Source organism: Seriola dumerili, unplaced genomic scaffold (genome assembly GCF_002260705.1).
Source record: "Seriola dumerili isolate Sdu_G_001 unplaced genomic scaffold, Sdu_1.0 BDQW01000036.1, whole genome shotgun sequence".
In the NCBI taxonomy this organism is placed as follows: Eukaryota; Metazoa; Chordata; class Actinopteri; order Carangiformes; family Carangidae; genus Seriola; species Seriola dumerili.
Genome location: NW_019174291.1, coordinates 1,991,769 through 2,011,072, shown reverse-complemented (window position 1 = coordinate 2,011,072; position 19,304 = coordinate 1,991,769). Strand labels below are relative to the sequence as shown.

Here is a 19,304-nt window from a genome sequence, read left to right as displayed (position 1 = left end):
AATGTAAGTAACAGTGTGTATGGATAATCGGGAGAATGTTGCATTGGTTACATTAACACCGCATTAATATTAAAAGCAGGATGTTTGAAGTGGGGGTGATTTTTAACCATTTTGTATTGGACTGCAATTAATGATTATTTTCATTTTGAATTCATCTCCTGATTTCCTCATTCAAACATTGAATTTTAATTTTAAAATTCTGAAAATAGTGAGAATGTCGTCAGAGTGACCCATGCCGATTTGAAGTTTGAAATTTTGAAGTTTGGATTATTGGTTGCACAGAAAAAGTGCAACCAATAACATAATTAAAATGATTAAAGTAAATGCAACAAATCCTCAAAGAAGCTGGTGACATGAAATGTATGGTATTTTTTTAATGAAAAAATATTATTAAAATAGTTCATCTCTATTAATTGTTTTGTCAGTGTTTCAGATCAAGGCTACTCATATGTGCATAGTGATTCAAGTAGTTAAATTACCTCCTCTGTTTTCCTCTCTTCTCTGAGCTCCAGTGCGAATGAGTCTGCCGGGCCCTAGGATAATATTGGCAGGGGGCCCCTCCAATCAATGCTGCAAATATTCTAATCTCGTTCTATGATATGTTTCTTTACTGAGCCTCAAAATGTGATTTTCGTTTGAGAAAATGTAAACCTTGTTAATGATAATCAATTATCAATTAGTTGTTTCCGCCTGTTGGATGGATGTAATGTTGGCCTCAGACAAATTCATTTTTTACTATTTTCTTACATTTCCATTAAGAGAATAGTTAAGCTCTGTTAATTAAAGAAGACTAATAATTGTTAGATTAATCTATAATAAAATCATTCTCAGTTGCACATCTACAAAAATCATGTGATTGTTTGAAACCAGTCTGAGGCCAAAATAAAGCTGTAGATAGTTTTTAAAAATTTAAGTCAAAATAAAATGAGGTTTAGTAACTGGCAGCATGAATTACACAGACAAATCCTTCATTTATTAGTGTTTAAATCTAAGGTGCAGTGCAGAGAGTTTGACAGATGAGGGCAGCACATACCATTTAATCCAACATGTGTGACCATAGACTGTGTGACAGAGTGGAACTGCAGCTGTACTGAATATAAAGTGTGGATATATTTGTTCATATTAGATATAAGTACTTGGCATCATAAGTAGGCCTTCATGATAACTATATTACAAGAGCAAGTAAACATATTTTTCATGAGATAGAAGATTGACATAAAACAGCTGCTCTAGTTATTACTTGATGTGTTATGATCTGCACCTTTTATTTCCTCTCAAACTGCAAATTTTCTAATGTCCTATAAAATTGTTTCTTTACTGAGCCTCAAACTGTGATTTTAGTTTAGTTACATCATAACTTATTTGTTAGTTTACTGAACAGGAACAACACAGATGAAAATATGAATATATTATGAGTAACAGAACAGATGTAAACTGCAGCTTCTGCCTCTGGTTAGGCTTTTAATTTCAGGTTAACGTTATATGTAACTTTTACACATTAAAATGTCAAAAAATGACCAGACCTATGTTATATGTTTTTGTCTCGTTGTCTACTTACATTATCCCATATGTTTCCAGTAATTCTTGCTTAAAGTAAGTCCAGTTGTCTTCATCTTCTCAGACACACTGCCGCCCGGTGGCCATGATGTGTTATTACAGCTCTGTCTAATTAACTGATAATAATAATAATATTATAATAATAACCAATTAAGGACTCAATAAGTAAACACAATAGAATAACATGAAATAAATATTAATATAATATAATAATAAAATAAAACAAGTAAATTTAATTTGAAAATATTAAAATATAAATTCTGAGTAATCTCTTCTGAAACTGCAGTGAAAGTTCACAATTATATCATAAGATCATTAATGAATGAAGGATATTTTGAAAGGGGTCAAAGTATTCAGATGCTTTACTTCATCCCCAGTGTAAAAATACTCCATGACCAGTGAAGGTTCTGTATTTATAATCCTGGTGAAGTAAAAGTCCAGAAGTCTTATCAGCCAAATGTGCAAAGTATCAAAAGTAAAAGTATTGGATCTATACTAAAAAGTTACCTGTGATTTAGATATATTATTATGTATGACATTAATATTGATTCATCAATGTCTAAGTTATATTTTTATTGTTGTAGCTGCTCAAGTCAGTTTTACCTAATTTACATACAGTGTGGTAGTTCAGTCCAGTGGTTCCAATCCGCGGTGTTGGGCCCCTCCAGAGAGTCTCCAGATAAATCTGAGGAGTCCTGAGATAGGAATGGAAGAGGAAATAAGAAAACACAAAGTTCTACTACACCAATTTATATTCCTTAACAAAAGTACAATATTTCTCTTAAGTGTAAAGTTGCATCAAATGGAAATACTCAAGTAAAGTACCAGTACCTGAAAACTGTGCTTGAGTTAATTTACTCTGTTTCCACCGTCGCCATTTCCATGAAAAAAAAACTATGATGAAGCACTTTCCCTCCAACATGAGTCGTTATCTCATCAGCAGGTAACAGAAGACGATGAAAACAAAAGGAAGCGCATAGATGACTTCTTTAATCTTTCATCATCAGTTCTTATCTATAAGTACTGCTGGCTGGTTTCAACACATTATGCACACACACACACACACACACACACACACACACACACACACACACACACACACACACACACACACACACATAGAGAGACAGAGAGGGAGATAGGTGAAAGAGTAATCTTTGCCCTTTGAGTCAGTTAATCATTCAGCTGTAGCACCCTGAAGGTCAAGGTGTTAAAAACCTGTAACAGTTACAGCTCAGAGAGGATTCCTCCATCACTGGTGAGACGACATGGCTACTGAACAGTGCGAGGACACATCCACGGACATGAGCTACGAGAACCAGAGCACTGGACTCATGGCAAGGATCTGGAAATTTAACCCCAAGGAAGTTTTCACCTGGTGAGTGGACAGAGGAGATGAGAGGAGCGCAGGTGTCTGCACAGTCAGCAGTCTTATGTTACTGATATTGAAGGCACTATTTGTAAGGGGTTTATAGTCTGTAATTCATGCCTATATTGCTGGTTAATAAAGCATTTTCTAAGACTTAATAAGTCAGTTATAAGCCATTGTCGAGAACAACTTTTGGGTTGCCAGGTTATGGAAAATCCTCCTTTTCAGCACAACATTTTGTCTTTTTAATTAACTGTTTAATTCATCAGTGAGACGTCTCCAATGGACTGTTTGGTGCTGCAAGACATCTGGACCAAAATGCATTTAAAATCTGATTATTAACATCAATAACTACAGAATTGATGGATTATTGCAGAACTCTATTAACATTTATAGGTGACTTTGCTGTTGACTTACTAACATGAATAACTGCAGACTTGGTAGCCAGTGTTGCTAATGTCAATAATGGTGATGAACTATATTTCCTGTACATGAGGAAAAATATATAGAAGGGACCAAAATGATCAAATGTAAAAATTAATTTAGTAATTATTCATCTTCAGTTCAAAGGGAAATATTGTACTTTTTACTCCACTACGCTTATTTTTTAAAATTTTATTAATCTTTTTAATTTTTAAAATTCCCAACCTTTTTGGCTTGTGACCACTTACAGTGTCGCGTTCAGGCCCCGTGTCATGTTTTAAGCAGTTCTCCTGAAGAAAATTCCCCCTGCACTTATCTTTAAGACCCAAAAATACTAAATTATACAATATTTTATTTAGAAAAAAGGAAAAGATCCACTTCAGTCCAAAACATTATTACAAACTTGATTCTTACCCAATTAATCACATCACAAACCCTTAAGTTTATCTTGTGTCTCTTTGGAGGGGGCGAACCCTTACGTTGGTAACCACTAAACAACAACATCTACACCTGCACCAGTTACAGCAGTAAAGTTATCCATCGATGCATCAGATTAACAATCTTAGTAATGTCATATATAATAGCATATCAGTCACATGAGGCTATTTTTCTGATGATGAGTACATTGAATGTTACTTATATATAGTATACTTAGCTTATAGTACTATTTTCACACTGTTGCAACAATACTTTTACTTAAGTTAGGATTTGATCAATTCTACCACCACTGCAGGAGATACATCAGTCCATAACTCACAGTAAATCAGTGAGTTGTTCTTTTTACAAGTATATTTTTGTATGGATTGACAAAACAAGATAGATTGTGTTTTAGAGGTGTTGTTTTAGCTACCCAGCAAGCTGTTTCCCCTGTTTCCGGTCCATATGCTAAGCTAACATAACCTGGTGCTTGCTGTAGCTTCATAGCTTCATATGTACTGCACAGACATGAATTTTCCAAAATGTCAAACCTCTAAGATCAATAGTCACCACTGATATTTCCTGAAGAATATTTAAAGTGGACGATGTTGAAAAATAAATGTGCCTGGAAGCTTTTTGATAACCCTCTCTTCTCTCAGGCAGCTGGCCAAAACGTTGGCCATGGGTCAGGGCCTGGCAGGGCTCATCTGTGGGACGGCCATTGCCTCCCAGTACCTGGCAACAAACTTCCATGTGAACACACCCATGCTGCAGAGCTTCTTGAACTACACCCTGCTGTGTGTCACCTACACCACCATGCTGATCTGCAGAACAGGTACAGTAACCCCACAGTAACACAGTGTAGGAGTAGTTGTTGTTTAATGATAGCAGTAGGGGCGACTGGGGACGGTTGTAATCATTACATTTGTCTCAGTCACTCAGAGACTATTTGAACTAGACCAACCAAACTTTTACATATTGGACTGTCTGCTAATGACCCGTACCATTTAAAGATGATTACATATGATGTCATTCACGATATTTATTTGAATTCAGATGTTTCAACTGATCCCAACCCTGGGGACAGTTGCAACACATTTAAAATACATAAAATTTCAATAATGAACCGTTTGCTTTTTGTCTCAATAAGCATAGTATTCTGACAATATGCATGATTTGACAATAAAATAGTATTATTTATTCATACAATAATTTTATAGTATTATTTATTTACTCAACAGTTGTTCAGTCTTGTGTAGAACATAGAACCTACCTTTAGTCAAAATAGGCATAATTTATTTATTTTATTACTTATGATGAACAGAACAGGTAAATATATTATGAGATCATGAGCAGCTGACAAAATAATTCACACAATAACTTGTTTGTATTCTCTTATGCATTAAAATGAGCAATTATTGGTGCTTCTCTTGCGCTATGGGACAAAAATAGCTGCATATTCTGTCTATTGTGAACTAAAACTGTTGAAACATAGCTACAGTTGTGCAGCAGCATATGTTGAATGTGTCTTCTGTCTTCCTGGTGGGGGGAGGGTCTAACTGAGAATGTTCAATATGAATGTCATCACTCCAGCATGTTTCTGATTGGAGAAATAAGACTTGTTGTAACCGTCCCCAGTCTCCCCTAAATGGTTCTGTTTGATTATGAGTATTGTGTAATACATGCTATATGCTAAATTTCTGCCTTATATATATATATATAAACTATAATGAGATATAAACAGGCATCAGTAAGAGTTGGAGTTGACTGAGTGATTGAGCAGTATCAAACTGTCCTCAGGCTTGGTGTTGAAACAAACTAATGTCAATACTGAAGTTCAGGGGTGTTCCCCTTTAAAACGCAGGGGATGGCAATATTTTACAGATTCTGAAGAACCGATGGTGGAAGTACCTTCTGCTGGGGCTGGTNTGTAACCGTCCCCAGTCTCCCCAAATGGTTCTGTTTGATTATGAGTATATATATATATATAAACTATAATGAGATATAAACAGGCATCAGTAAGAGTTGGAGTTGACTGAGTGATTGAGCAGTATCAAACTGTCCTCAGGCTTGGTGTTGAAACAAACTAATGTCAATACTGAAGTTCAGGGGTGTTCCCCTTTAAAACGCAGGGGATGGCAATATTTTACAGATTCTGAAGAACCGATGGTGGAAGTACCTTCTGCTGGGGCTGGTGGATGTGGAAGCCAACTACGCCGTGGTTAAAGCATACCAGTACACCACCATCACCAGTGTACAGGTGAGACTCTGCAAAGGCTCTGTTTGCATTTGTGGACGTCAGGGAACGGGTTGACACACACGTGGTTAAAAGGTCTTAAAATGAAGGCATGAATAACAGCTTCCAGGTTCATGGCACACAGGAGCGGCTGATCTTTGAGATTCTTTAGGTTGACAGAAACAGGATTGCACAACTGGGTTTGACTGGTGAAACTGAGGTTGCTGTCAAATAAAACACTGAGATGTCAACACTGCTGAGTGATATGGTGGGAGAACCAAGTTTCTTTAACAGCATCTGCACCACTTAAGAGGATCTCATTTTTTTTGTGGGTTCAATTGTAAAAAAAAGTTTAAAAGGGAGATAATCTCATTAAAATTGTTGAAGTCGGGGCGTCGTGTAGCGTAGTGGTTTAAGCAGGCGCCCCATGTGTAGAGGCTACAGTCCTCGCTGCAGTCGGCCCTGGTTCGAATCCCGCATCGGACGGCCTTTCACTACATGTCATTCCCCCTCTCTCTGCCTCCCCGTTTCCTGTCACTCTCCACTGTGCTGTCCATTAAAGGCATAAAAAAAGCCCAAAAAAATATACTTTAAAAAAAATTGTTGAATTAACAGCTAAACTAGAGTGGAAACTGTTGGTGTGTGTCTCTTAAAGGATGTCCTGTAGATTGAAATTGAAAAAAAAAAAGAACTAACTGACTGCAGCAGCAGTAGATCAGCAACTTTCTGTGTGGTAAAATTACTGTTTTTGTCAATGGAGTCTGGTGGCTTTGAACAGAACGTTATAATGGCTGTTTCTGGTTAAACAAGGCTCTTACTCTTTAACAAAAAGGTCTGTGTCTGTGCTTTTATTGGACATAGTTTGGCGCAGACTACTGCTCCGTTTGATTACATTGCAGCAGCTGTAAACCATTCTTGCTCAATAGTCGACACACACAAAAACATGGGAAAATAAGATCCGGGTTAAAAAGTCCTGGAGTTATCCTTTAACCTTGTCGGCACCTCACATTATTTATGCATAAAAAGTTGACCAAATTCGGTTCTGAAAATATATGATGACCACATCCTCTCCCCAATGTTTTTTCAGTGAATTTAGCTGCACTTTTCAGTAACATGAAAGAAAGGAAGATGCTTTGTAACTCTTTCTATAGCTGGAGAAAGTAATACAGGGTCTTTTGTGGCATTGAATTGTTTTAATATTTGATTACAGCACACTATGAAAGTGCACAAAACGCCAATCAGTAGATCAGATTCTACTTACGTGATATGATATGATAAATGACATGACCTGATCATTGTAGAGATCCCCCAACATCTATATTTGTATACAGCCACTCCTCCAACATGATGAGGATTTACCATATACTAGCTTCACTAGGTCAAACCTGAGACATTTATCTGACATGAAAACACTTGATTCAAAGATAACTGAGAATTACAGGACTGGCACCTCTACTTGTTTTCTCTCTTATTTTTAGTCTGATGCCATCGGATTCTGACAAGCTGCAGCTCTTTGTGTTTACGTATGAATGTGTCTCTGGTTGTGTTCCTGTCTCCAGCTGCTCGACTGCTTTGTGGTCCCTGTCCTAATGCTCCTGTCCTGGTGGGTTTTGAAGACACGATACAGGCCGGTCCACTATGTAGCGGTCTGCATCTGTCTCCTCGGGGTGGGGGCCATGGTGGGGGCTGACCTGCTGGCTGGACGGGACCAGGGCTCCAGTAAGAACTTCCTCGAAATGTTTACTCACTGAGCTAATTAATGTCCCGGGCTATAATGTGTTTAGGCAATAATCCTGTGATGAGTCAGCATTTATCAAGCTGTGACATTTAAAGTGACAGATTAAAGTAAAACTACAGCCGTGTCCCTGCTCACAGACTTAAAGGGGATAGTACCAACTTTGCACATTGAAGTACAGGGCCAGTTTTTTATCAGGCTTCATAGGATTACACTTACGAATGCTAAAAGTACCAAATTACTGTAAACTGTTAGGCAGTTTTAGCTGTGTGTGAGCAATAAAATATATTTATTGACTTTCTCCTACTAAAAGTCACTTTTAAAAGCTACTCTCAAGTCATCACGTCTGCTCAGAGAAGGAGTAGCCAATCAGAGATAAACAGTGACCCTACATCTGCCATATGTGACACTCAAACAATATACTTTTATTTGTGTCAAATCTTGAAATCTGTGGTAATAATTAACATGGGAACTGAACAACAATCTAATTGAATGAAATGGAAATCAAAGAAGAAAATTGAAGTGCAGACAATGAAGTTGTTTAGACAGTAAATTGAATCAGTGTTAATTTATTCCTGCTGTCTGTTTGCAGCCTGATAAATGAGAGAAGTGTAACTTCATATCAAATGTCCAAATGCAGATAATAGACTAAAACGACTCTTTTCCTAAGTATACTGTTTCAACTAATCTATTATTATTATTATTATTATTATTATTATTATTACTCCCGAAGCCTTCTGAAGCTTTCTGAGATTTAAGAGCATTTTTAACTTAAATAGTTTTTATTCTTAAGTTTGTAAGTAATAGTGAAGGGTTTCACTTTTCTCTTTCGCTCACGTCAAAAATCTAACTTTTAGCAGTTTGATAAATTCAGGCCCAGGCGTCGGGGAGCACCAGTGCGTATGTGAAACTATAGTACAAAGTTTCAAAGTGAAGTCTGATAATTGTCCTCAAGTGATGTCACTTGAGCGTCGGTCGGGTCTGAAGAAACAAATCAAACAAATCTCAGGATGTAGGGTTACAAAGAAGTGAACTTACCAGACCTCCATAGCTCCTCATCTCTGCTGCAGGCTCCAGCTACTTTAGCCACTACAAGCAGAACACACTCAAATCTCTGACCAATCTCTGGGCAGACGTGTTGCATTGTGGGTAACGAAGGCACCAGGTTTTAACAAAGGAGAAGAATGTGTGTAATAAAAAAGACGATATCTCTGTTTCTGCTGCATCATTTGATCCTTCTTCTTCCTAAATCAGTGGAGAACTGAAGTGGAGAATAAAAGTTATCTATCATAACTATTAACCTCAACCTCAGGTGCAGATGACAAGAATAAAGCTGGCACTGTTCACAATTACTTTTCATGCACCTTCTTTGTCACAACTTGTCAGTGTGATACTAGATACTAGCAGCAGAAGTCTGTGTGCTGCTGATAGAGATCTGGATTTCTCTTTGTTTCCATTTTGTCCAATTTCCTACAATTTCATCCTGATCTATATATTTACAGGGTGCTTTTTCATGTCACAGGTTACATGCTATTCTAGATATTAAAAATGTCACACAAATTAAATAACGTTTCATAACTGTGAAAATCATATATTCTGTGCATGACTTCTGTCTTTGACTTAAGATGAATGCACCAATGTCAGTTTTATTGTCTTCAGAATAACATGTTAAGGGCCAATCAGTGTATTTAAACATATATATGAATACTATACAAACAATCAAACAAAGCAACACTGTGCCACCATCAGGCCGATCAATGTTATTGTGACAATGTTTGACCACAGTGATGATGTTTCTCTCCTCTGCTCAGCCTCCAACATCTTGTTGGGTGACGCCTTGGTGCTGCTCAGTGCGACGCTGTACGCTGTGTCTAATGTGTGTCAGGAATACACAGTGAAGAACCTGAGCAGAGTGGAGTTCCTGGGCATGATCGGCCTGTTCGGCACAGTCATCAGCACCGTACAGATGTGAGTGTGTGTGTGTGTGTGTGTTTCTGTCCGTCTGTTTTAGGACTAATGCAACACGATGGTCAATCTGGTGTTTTGTTTTTTTGTTTTTCATTGTGCAGGGTGATCCTGGAACGTAATGAAGTTGCTAACATTCAGTGGAGCTGGCAAGTCGGTCAGTACCCGTCTTACACAGAAACATTTTCATAGACAAAACATGTACAAGGCAAGATTAGATTATTTCTCCTCTCCTGGTTCATTTAATTGATTTGAGCATTTGAGCATCGGTTTCCCTTGTTATGAAAAACGAAGTGGAACATGAAGGGGCAATAGATTATCGATGACCCCATATTGGTCTCTGTTGGAAAACACTGATTAAAGTTGTCCCCCTTTATGTCACAGGACCAGACTAAATCAATCAAATCCATACACTGTAAATCAGTCAGTATCAGCTCACACTCATCTCTTATATAATTCATGAGCTTGTTTGTGTCAGTGTTGGGGAAATCTTTTCTGAACTGAACTAATTACTTATAAGTTAGTCACAGCAATTTTAAGAAGGGGAAATACACCCACTAACGACCCACACAGAAATGTATATAACATATATGTCCCTATATCAAGAGAGATGTTGCCATATATGTCACCTATTAATATCACATGTATACATCATCTGGATATATGAAGATAAAAGTTCATAACATATAAGAAATACACAGTAAAATTTGTAAATATGTTAAAACTATCTATATGATGAATTTTTATATGTTATAACATATTTGTTAACAATATAATTAAAACAACATCCTTTATAACTTTTAATATGAATTTGTAAAAAAAGTTCTTAATTTTACACATAGTATCATTTTTATTTACTGTATACAGTAAATAAAAATGTATTTCATTAACATAATATATACATTTTCATAGACAAAACATGTACAAGGCAAGATTAATATATATATATATATATATACATACATATGTGTGTGTGTGTGTTGGAGGAATGAAAGTGAAGGTTAATTTGTTATATTTTTAAATCAGGGTCACTGATTCTGTACAAATAATTAAAATCTTGCTCAGCTTTTTAATGAGGATCCACCACTGACTCCACAGAGAAGACGAGCAGGACAGAANGTGTGTGTGTGTGTGTGTGTATGGGTAAAGTTTCCTGCAGAATGTTGTTGTTTTTTTGTTTTTTATTCCTGCAAAAAGACATACGTATATGTACCGTATATATATGTATATATATGTATATATATATATATACGTATATATATTGGAACTGTTGTGCACGTTGTACCTGGTTAGGTTGTAGATAAATCTCCACTTGGTTTGTGTACACACTGAGCAGAACCAGCAACCTCCCTGTGAGAACAGGACTTTTCAAAGGCTGCATGCAGACACCAAAGAAACAACTCCCCTGCCTCAGATAACTACTCATAAAACCACAGTGTATCTATTTCTACACATTTAATTCAGAACATGGAGGGATTACAGAACAGGCCTAACGAGCACAGGCCCAGGGGCCCAAGAGGTTGGGAGGCCCCTGGGCCACAGCCTTTGTATGAAGTATAAAGTAATATAATATAAAGTAATCTCTTGTTTGAGATGCAAGACTGAGAGAAGCTTCTTTTCCAGTTAAGGATGTTTGAATTGTTACTATAAGATAACAGTTGTGTGTTTCTCTCCTCAGGGCTCCTGTTCTCTGCCTTTGCTTTGTGTATGTACGCTCTGTACAGCTGTATGCCCATAGTGATGAAGCTGAGCAGCGCCACCTCCGTCAACCTCTCCCTGCTCACCGCTGATCTCTTCAGCCTCTTCTGTGGAGTCTTCCTCTTTCAGTATACTGTGAGCAGACATGTGTACACACACACACACACACACACACACACACACACACACACACACACACTAATGAAAGAATGCCTCCTATTAACAAGTATTACGCGTGTATCCTGTCTGTGCTATTGTTTCCCAAAACCATTACAAATACATCAGTGGGCCACACTGTTGCACTGGGTGACATGTTAATAATTAATAATAATATAATAATAATTATTTTGACTCAGTCCCACATATACTGTCTTACTGTCCCAAATACTCACTAAAGCACTAAATGTGGATTCATCTGCAGCTGAAAATAGTCCCTAACAACACTGGACAAATAACCACAATGCTCAGCTGTTATAGGAAATTATTAAGTCTTTTTTTTAGAAATGGAAGTATATAATTTTCACCTGTTTTAAATTTTAAAAAAAAAAGATTTACATCTTCAGTAGAAAGCGATGGGCTCTGGGCTCAGTGCCACAGACAGGCAGGGTAAGGTGGAGGGTACTGAGAGACGGATTAACACGTTGGTGGTTTTGGTCTTTCATGGCAGTTCATGGCAATAATATCACCAGACTGATCCTTTAATGACAGTGTCTCAAGTTGAGGCTTCTCTCTGAAGCAGACACTACAGTGCTTCATCCCACCCATCTCTGGGTCACAGCAACCTGCTGGATGTTATAGTGGCACAGCAGTGTTAATGAATAATTTAATAAGGGTTAAAGTGTAACCTGTTTTAACATATGACTAACAGATTGACAGTTTATAAGCCTGTGAGTCCTATAGGTTTTTTAAATGACTTTCACTGTGCTGAATCCCGAAAGTCACTCATGCAGTACATTGTTTTTTCTTCTGCTTCCCTGACATGAACTACTAACTGGACCATCCAGTAAAACATCATTAAATTCATTTACTTTTCATTTTATGCTACTTTTTACACCTCCACTTCATTTGCAGATTAAAGCCCCTCCAGACATTTGAAAATACTCTTTCAGAAAACAAAAGTTTATGTACCTTCTAAAAAATAACATCTCCTCCATCTTCCTCCCTGATTGAAAAATTCAGAATCTATGAATATGAAAATATTGTTCAAAAATTTTTTCCTGGCCACAAGATGTCTCCTGCTTCACTGAAAAGTGTGGCCTTAAGGTTTCAAGTTTCCACATCACTCTCTACAAAGGTTGCATACTGGTTGTGATAAATCCTGCAGGTGAGTCCAGGTATTAAACAGAGATTTAAGGTGAGCGCAGGGAAACTTTCCCTCTGCAAACAGTTGAGTGAAGTAAAATATTAAGTAACAATGAGCAAAACACACTCTGTGGTTTATCTCCTGCCTCTGTTAAGTGCACTAATTGAGACACGTCGCTATTGTTCCAGCTCATTGTTTAGCTGTCTGGGCCACAGCTGTTTTGGTTCGCTGTCACCGCTCTCGTAGAGTCATCTTAGGTCGCTGTTTTTACTGAAAAACCTCGTAAAACCGTTTGTCCACAACTGTCCACCACCTGCTCAGCAGCAAACAGCAGACAGACACAGTTACAGAGCAGCTGGTGAACATTGTGGAGTCTTTATGAGGAGGTAGTAAAGACCAAAAACAGCTAAAAGAGAGAATGTATTGGTCTTTAATTCATCAGCTGGACACGAACAATGATAATGACGCTCTGTGACTGCTGCATGTGTAAATAAGCAGCTATTGACACAATAATCACTGTATTCATTTAAGTACATAAAGTATTTAAAATCTACTCTCCACTCTGCCTCAGTTCTCTGCACTCTACCTGGTCTCACTGGTGGTCATCCTCATTGGTTTCATCACCTTCAACGCTGTGCCAGCACCAGCTGACCCCGGTGACCCCACTGACCTTGCTGACCCCACCACCTCCTCTTCCTCTGCCAACGACAACGAGGGATACAACAACAACCCCGCGGCCTCTAAGAATGAAATCACCGAGCAGGAAGTGGCCGTGAAGATCACTACTGAGGAGGAAGAGGATGATGAAGAGGAGCAGCAGGCGGATGGAGAGAGGAGGGAGGGCTGGGAGGAAGATGAGAGGAGGAGGAAGAAGAGGAGAGCGTCAGGGCCATCACAGAGGTTTGGAGGAGGGAACGATGATGTTGTTGCTGTTGGACGCAGCACTAAAATGTGAACACCAGCACAACAACCTGTCAATATGTCATATTTTTTATTTTTAAAAACATTTATTTATTGAGTTATTGAGTTTTTCTTGTATATAACAGCAGAGAGTACATACAGAAATTAACAATACAGATATGAATGAGAAAATAATGGAAATAAAAGCAAATACAAACTAAAACAGTGGTACACATCTCATCCTTCAGATGGTTAAAGCTGCTGTCATTGTTACTTATGATGTTATTATATCAGGCATCCTCCGAGTTGCATATTTTTTATTTTTTTATCCATGTTCACTTTTAGCAAAAGTCACTTGCCTCACAGTCCTGTTATCCACTCACTGCATGATTTTTTTCTGGGTGTTTTACAAATGTTTTGCTCAAAGAAAACAAAATAATAATGACTAACTATCTGCTCCCCTCTGCCTCCACATCCTCCATTACAAATATCCTCCACAACAGACATGGATTACACTCAGCGAAATTTGGAAAGCAGTACATCTTTACTGTGCAAAAATATAATGTAAATAGAACCACAACGAACCAGTTTACACTCTTGAATATTGGCATCGTCTTACAAAATGACACATCTGAGCATTTTTCTGATCTGGTGGCTGAGTCACAGGATCAACATCACCAAAAGGATTCATATGGCAATTTTCAGCTCTGACGTCTCTGGTTTGGTTTGGTTAAGTTTGGGTTTTGGCTAAAGGAAACTGACAGTGACTGCTGGAGATGGGGTGTGAACCACAGTCTCCACAGTCACAGTCAGATGCTGTGTGTGGCTCATTACAAAATCAGAGCAGTAATATCAACCTAAAATAAAAATAAAAAAACACCACTATGGACATTGTACGACTTTGTTCATTTTGCAATTTGGTGTTTTTTTCTCATTCCCATGCATAACTGGCAAATAGATGACATGATGCCATGAGCCTCCTTCCAACAGCTAAAAATTAAGACTCTCCCTTAGTCAGGCCCAATAACTTCCTGGAATCTCTGCTGGTAGCTGAGCAACCAGTCCGAACCAAGAAATAGTCATGGGCATATAACACCCCCCCCCCAAAAAAAAATGGACGTTTGGTGTTTGGCATTGTGTTTTTTATGGATTAAACAAACAGTATACAATGAGCTTTAGAGGTTGTGGTTGGTGCTTTTTGTTACTGCTCAAGACTCAGGCTAGCTTTTTTCCTCTGTTTCCAGTCTTTGTGCTAAGCTAAGCTAATCAGCTGCTGGAAAAATGTTAAACTTCCTTTAAACATCTTATAAAAACCAAACCTCCCACAATAGCTGGGTGGCATAAAATTATTTTTGACTATTTGACATACAGGTCTAAGTGTATGATCAAGGTATTCTATAAGATTTGGTCCCTGTTCCTAGATTACATTGGTTCTCGACTAGCAGCCATGGTTTGGATGGGTCTGGTGGATCACAGCAAGATAGATATAAGGTAGAGTTACAGAGGGAGGACAAACAATATGCTTCAATATAAATAAATACAATTAGAGGGAGCAGATGCCGCATAGGAACACACACACACACACACACACACACACACACACACACACATACGCTCGCAACCACAATAAAAGCAATAAATGGACGAAATGGAGGCGAAATGGAGCCGATAAAAAGATAAAAAAGACGATAAAAAGACGACATCACATAAAAGCAAGTCTATAAAAATGGGTTTTAAGAAGTGATTTAAAAGAAGTCACTGATTCTGCCTTATCTCCTCGTTCCAAAGTCGAGGGGTCCTGATGGAAAAAGCACAGTCACCTTTAGATTTAAGTCTCGACTTTGGCCTGAAGGGCCCTGCCTGAGGATCTCAGGCTGCGTATTGGCTCATATGGGGTTGTTAACTCTGTAATGTAGCTCGGCGCCCTGGCGTGCATTAAAAGTGATCAGTAAAATCTTGGAGAGTGACTTTTGATTTGTGCCAGAGAGGAGGGAGTTGCATTAGTCCAGTTTTGAGAAGATGAATGCGTGAATGACTTTTACCAGATCGGGTTGTGAAATGAGGGGCTTGATTTTATTTTGGAGATGGATCTTAATTGAAGGAAGCAGGACAGGACACCTTTTAAGATATGGTGGTCGAAGGTCAGGTGTGAATCAAACAGTGCTCTGAGATTTCTGGCCGTGGGTAGCACATTTGTGGACCAGGGACCAAGAGCCTTCTGAAAGGAACTGATGGGGTTCAGTGGAATTGTAAAAAATGTTGTGCCATCCAAAATTGACCTAAAATTGAACCTTGCGGTTCACCACAGGTAATGCAAGTTGTGCAAGACTCATGATTACCTATGGTGACTGAATAGGTTCTGTCTAAAAGGTAGAAATAAAACCAAGAAAGTGCAGTGTCCTTGATGCCAACCCAGCTTTTCAGTTAAAATGGAAGCCAAAAGTTGGGTTTTTCAACAAAGGCTGAAAGTCTTTGAGAGTTATGGAATCACAAAGTAGAAACAGCCTGATGGAAGCAGCTCTCCGAGCAACAGTCAGTGAATCACAACACTGGACACCGACATCACGGCTGGAATGGACTGCAGGTAAGATACTGAAGATATGAGATACTGTCACAGTGTCTTCTCATTCTGCCTCTAGAGTCTCGTCTTCTTCTGGTTGGAAAATCCCTGATCAAACCTCCTCAGTCTCCTCCTCCTGAGCAGCTCCTCAGGACTCAGCTCCTCATCGCTGGGCTGGGAACCGTGAGGGAGACGTGCAGTTCCTCTCTGCCCGGTTTGTCCTAAAAAATAAAATATTACTAAATTTATGTGTTCAACAGCAACACGCCAGCCTCCCTTCCATTTCTTCTTATTTTTCTCTCTTGCCTCTTTGATTCAGGCTTTTTCTGACGGCCAGTTCTATCTGCTCTTCCTCCGTCAGTCCTGCGATGTAAGATTCTGTATAATCAGACGTATGATCTGTTGTAGAGTCTTCTGCGTGTCGTGGCTCTTCTGAGTTTCCTCGCCTAGTCCCGCTGTAGCCTACTCACACATTTACACACATGTAGACAATGTAATTAGATACAGAATAACTGAACAGTAAGCAATGATCGATGCCTTTGTGTAATTCTCATTTCTTTGTAGGGTGACACTTTTCGCAGGTTGAAAAAACACAGGTTGGAAAGTAACCTGGTAGATTAGTCTTAAAATATGTCCTATCAGTAGTAACTCTTGTGAGTTACTAGATGATTCAATCTCACTGGAACTTTAATCATTATTCATAATAAACAAACTGAACAAAGAAACATGTAACATGTATTTGTTGAAGTGGTCGGACATTCACAACTCACAACAGCTTTGTTCAATGGGGCATATAAAATATTACTTCATCATTTTATCCAATTAGACATTTGTGTTAAATTCTGTTTGCGTATGAATTCTGAATGAATTATGGCCAAAAACGTGTTTCGTGAAGTCACACTGGGATTTGTCAAATGGCTGAGTGAAAGAGGTTCCACAGTAAACATCTGAGGTGTCCTGCTGGTTCTAATCTCTCAAACAGCAGAAAAACTTCTACTTATCCAGAGTGTAACTCTGCCTTTACAACATGTCATGAATCCGCTCTTTCCCATTTTACTTCTACAGTCTCCACGTGTAGGATTTAAACATTCCTGACTTTGCTGCCTCTCAGTGGTCGAAACAAAAACATGCTGTTGTACCTGAAGCACCTGAAGAGCTGTGGTATGAACTTGGCCGTGGAATAGTTACATCTGAAGATACAAACTCTGATGGGAAAAAAAATTGTATTTCAGTGAATATTTGACATTTAACATTCACTAACACTTGGTGATACAGTTTCTCTCTCTCTCTCTCTCTCTCTCTCTCTCTCTCACTCTCGTCATCTCTCTTCTCTCACACTCACACACCATCACACACACCACACACAAGGATTGTGAGAACTCCGACACAACACATCTGCGAGTAGTACAATAGCATAGACTACCTTCAACGTTTTGCTCACTTTGATAGAGGTCACTGTTATATCGACCCACCCAATACAACTGGCTGGAAAAAAAAGAGCGACCGCCAGTCTCAGGTTACGGTTGTGCACCTGCAGAGCAGGTTTTGGTAGAGGACATCTCTGTTATTTATCTGGCAATTCTTACCCAGTCATCCTGTCTCCTTTAGCTATCATAAAAAGAAAAACATGTTTACTTTGTCATCTGTGGCCTATATGAGTGAAGACGTGCCTCCAATTTAAAAAATAACCAACAACACCAATAAAGTGTGCACAGATGTGAAGAATCTGAATACTTCTTGAAGCACTGTATCATATAACGGTCATCATAAGACGGCAACACACAACAGCACACATCAGCACCTGCACAACGTCTCCGATGATTGGTCTTCCAGTGACCCACAGGTGTAGAGCAGACCACAACAGCGATCTGAGCCATCGCCAGTATCAGGGCAACCAGAGCAAAGCACTAGAACCCTGCCAGGGGAACCACAGAATCCTGAAATCAGACCCGATGAAAATTTAAACAACTTCCTACTCAGTATTACAAATCTTACGGACACCATACCAAAAAAATATAGTTTGTTGTTGCTTGACTCTTTTCTAAGTTTTTACCAGGATCCTTTTTTTATGTTAGTAACGTACATCTCTAAATAATTTATTCTGTCATTTGTGTACCATTTTTTACAATGAGTGGATGAGACTTAACTTTATAATTGGTCCAAATGTCACAATTAAACGTAAAGCCATTCTAGGCTTATGACACTTTCCATATTAAGATTGACGAAAGAAGATATATTGTTGTTTTAAGAACCAAAAACCATCGAGATGTCAGTTCTACATCTTCCTCTCTTCAGGCTTCTCTCTAGGAGCTCTGATAACAGACAGGTCGGTGCAGCCCAATCAGACAGAGAGAGCCCTGAGCACATTATCAGGTAAACACTCAGAGAAACCAAATACCTGCAAGATTCGAATGGTGGAGTTCAGCGTGGTGTTGGGGCTTTATGGGGCCATAGGCTCTTAGCAAGCAGTGACGTGACCTTGTTGTGGACATCACAAAGACAGAAGTCCCTTATAGCTGGTATGTGAAGGCTTCAGTTCTGAATACAGGCTGTGTAGCAATTTCTCTGTTGGACTAGACGCTTTTGATTTACTCTCACGCAGGTATTAATATAGAATCCTAGGCCAGCTTCTTATAATCAAACAACACGATGGAATCTTACCTTGAATTTACTAATAGGTTCACTTATAAAACCAGTAAATGTAGTTTCTCCTTAGTCAAGAGAAGACCACAATCATCCAAAGTCTTCTATTATTTGCTTAAGCTGTACGGTTTAGCCTTTTACAAGCCTTTCTCATATCCACAGAGAATTACCAAATTTAATACCATTTTACATCCACAGCGAGCCGCAAAGATGACAGAAAATGAATGATAATTTAACTTACCATATACATGTATTTGTATATATTACAAGTATATGGAAAAAATACTTCCTAGAATATGCTCATTTAGCAATAACCTGTATCCAGATAAGTCGGCAGAAAATTGATGAATGGATTGAAGAAATTTAAAAAGATCCAATTTAATTTAGATTTGTTGCAAAAGCTGAACACTTGCCCATAATGAGGGGATGAGGTTCCTCTGCTATGTATGAACGTGGTAGAATGTCAGTGTTTAGCTGACATGAAGTCCCCAAAAGGGA

General features: G+C 38.5%; 2 protein-coding genes across 2 annotated transcripts in view; one reads left to right on the top strand and one right to left on the bottom strand.

Annotated features, from left to right (window-relative positions):
- Positions 1-2,825: 2,825 nt before the first annotated feature.
- Positions 2,826-14,702, top strand: LOC111216975 (solute carrier family 35 member F2-like). Its single transcript, XM_022738650.1, has 8 exons — positions 2,826-2,935; positions 4,426-4,601; positions 5,899-6,026; positions 7,562-7,721; positions 9,549-9,705; positions 9,807-9,859; positions 11,381-11,535; positions 13,275-14,702. The coding sequence occupies exons 1-8, from the start codon at positions 2,826-2,828 to the stop codon at positions 13,656-13,658; spliced, it is 1,323 nt and encodes a 440-aa protein (XP_022594371.1). The 3' UTR covers positions 13,659-14,702.
- Positions 14,703-15,291: 589 nt separating this feature from the next.
- Positions 15,292-19,304, bottom strand: part of LOC111216976 (rhomboid-related protein 4-like) — a 9,944-nt gene continuing 5,931 nt past the window's right edge. Inside the window, exons 6-8 of the mRNA XM_022738652.1 lie at positions 17,303-17,368; positions 16,470-16,625; positions 15,292-16,384 (exon numbers count right to left, since the gene is read on the bottom strand). Of these exons, the coding sequence (XP_022594373.1) occupies positions 16,239-16,384; positions 16,470-16,625; positions 17,303-17,368 (368 nt within the window). The 3' untranslated portion in view covers positions 15,292-16,238. The remainder of the gene's footprint in view (positions 16,385-16,469; positions 16,626-17,302; positions 17,369-19,304) is intronic.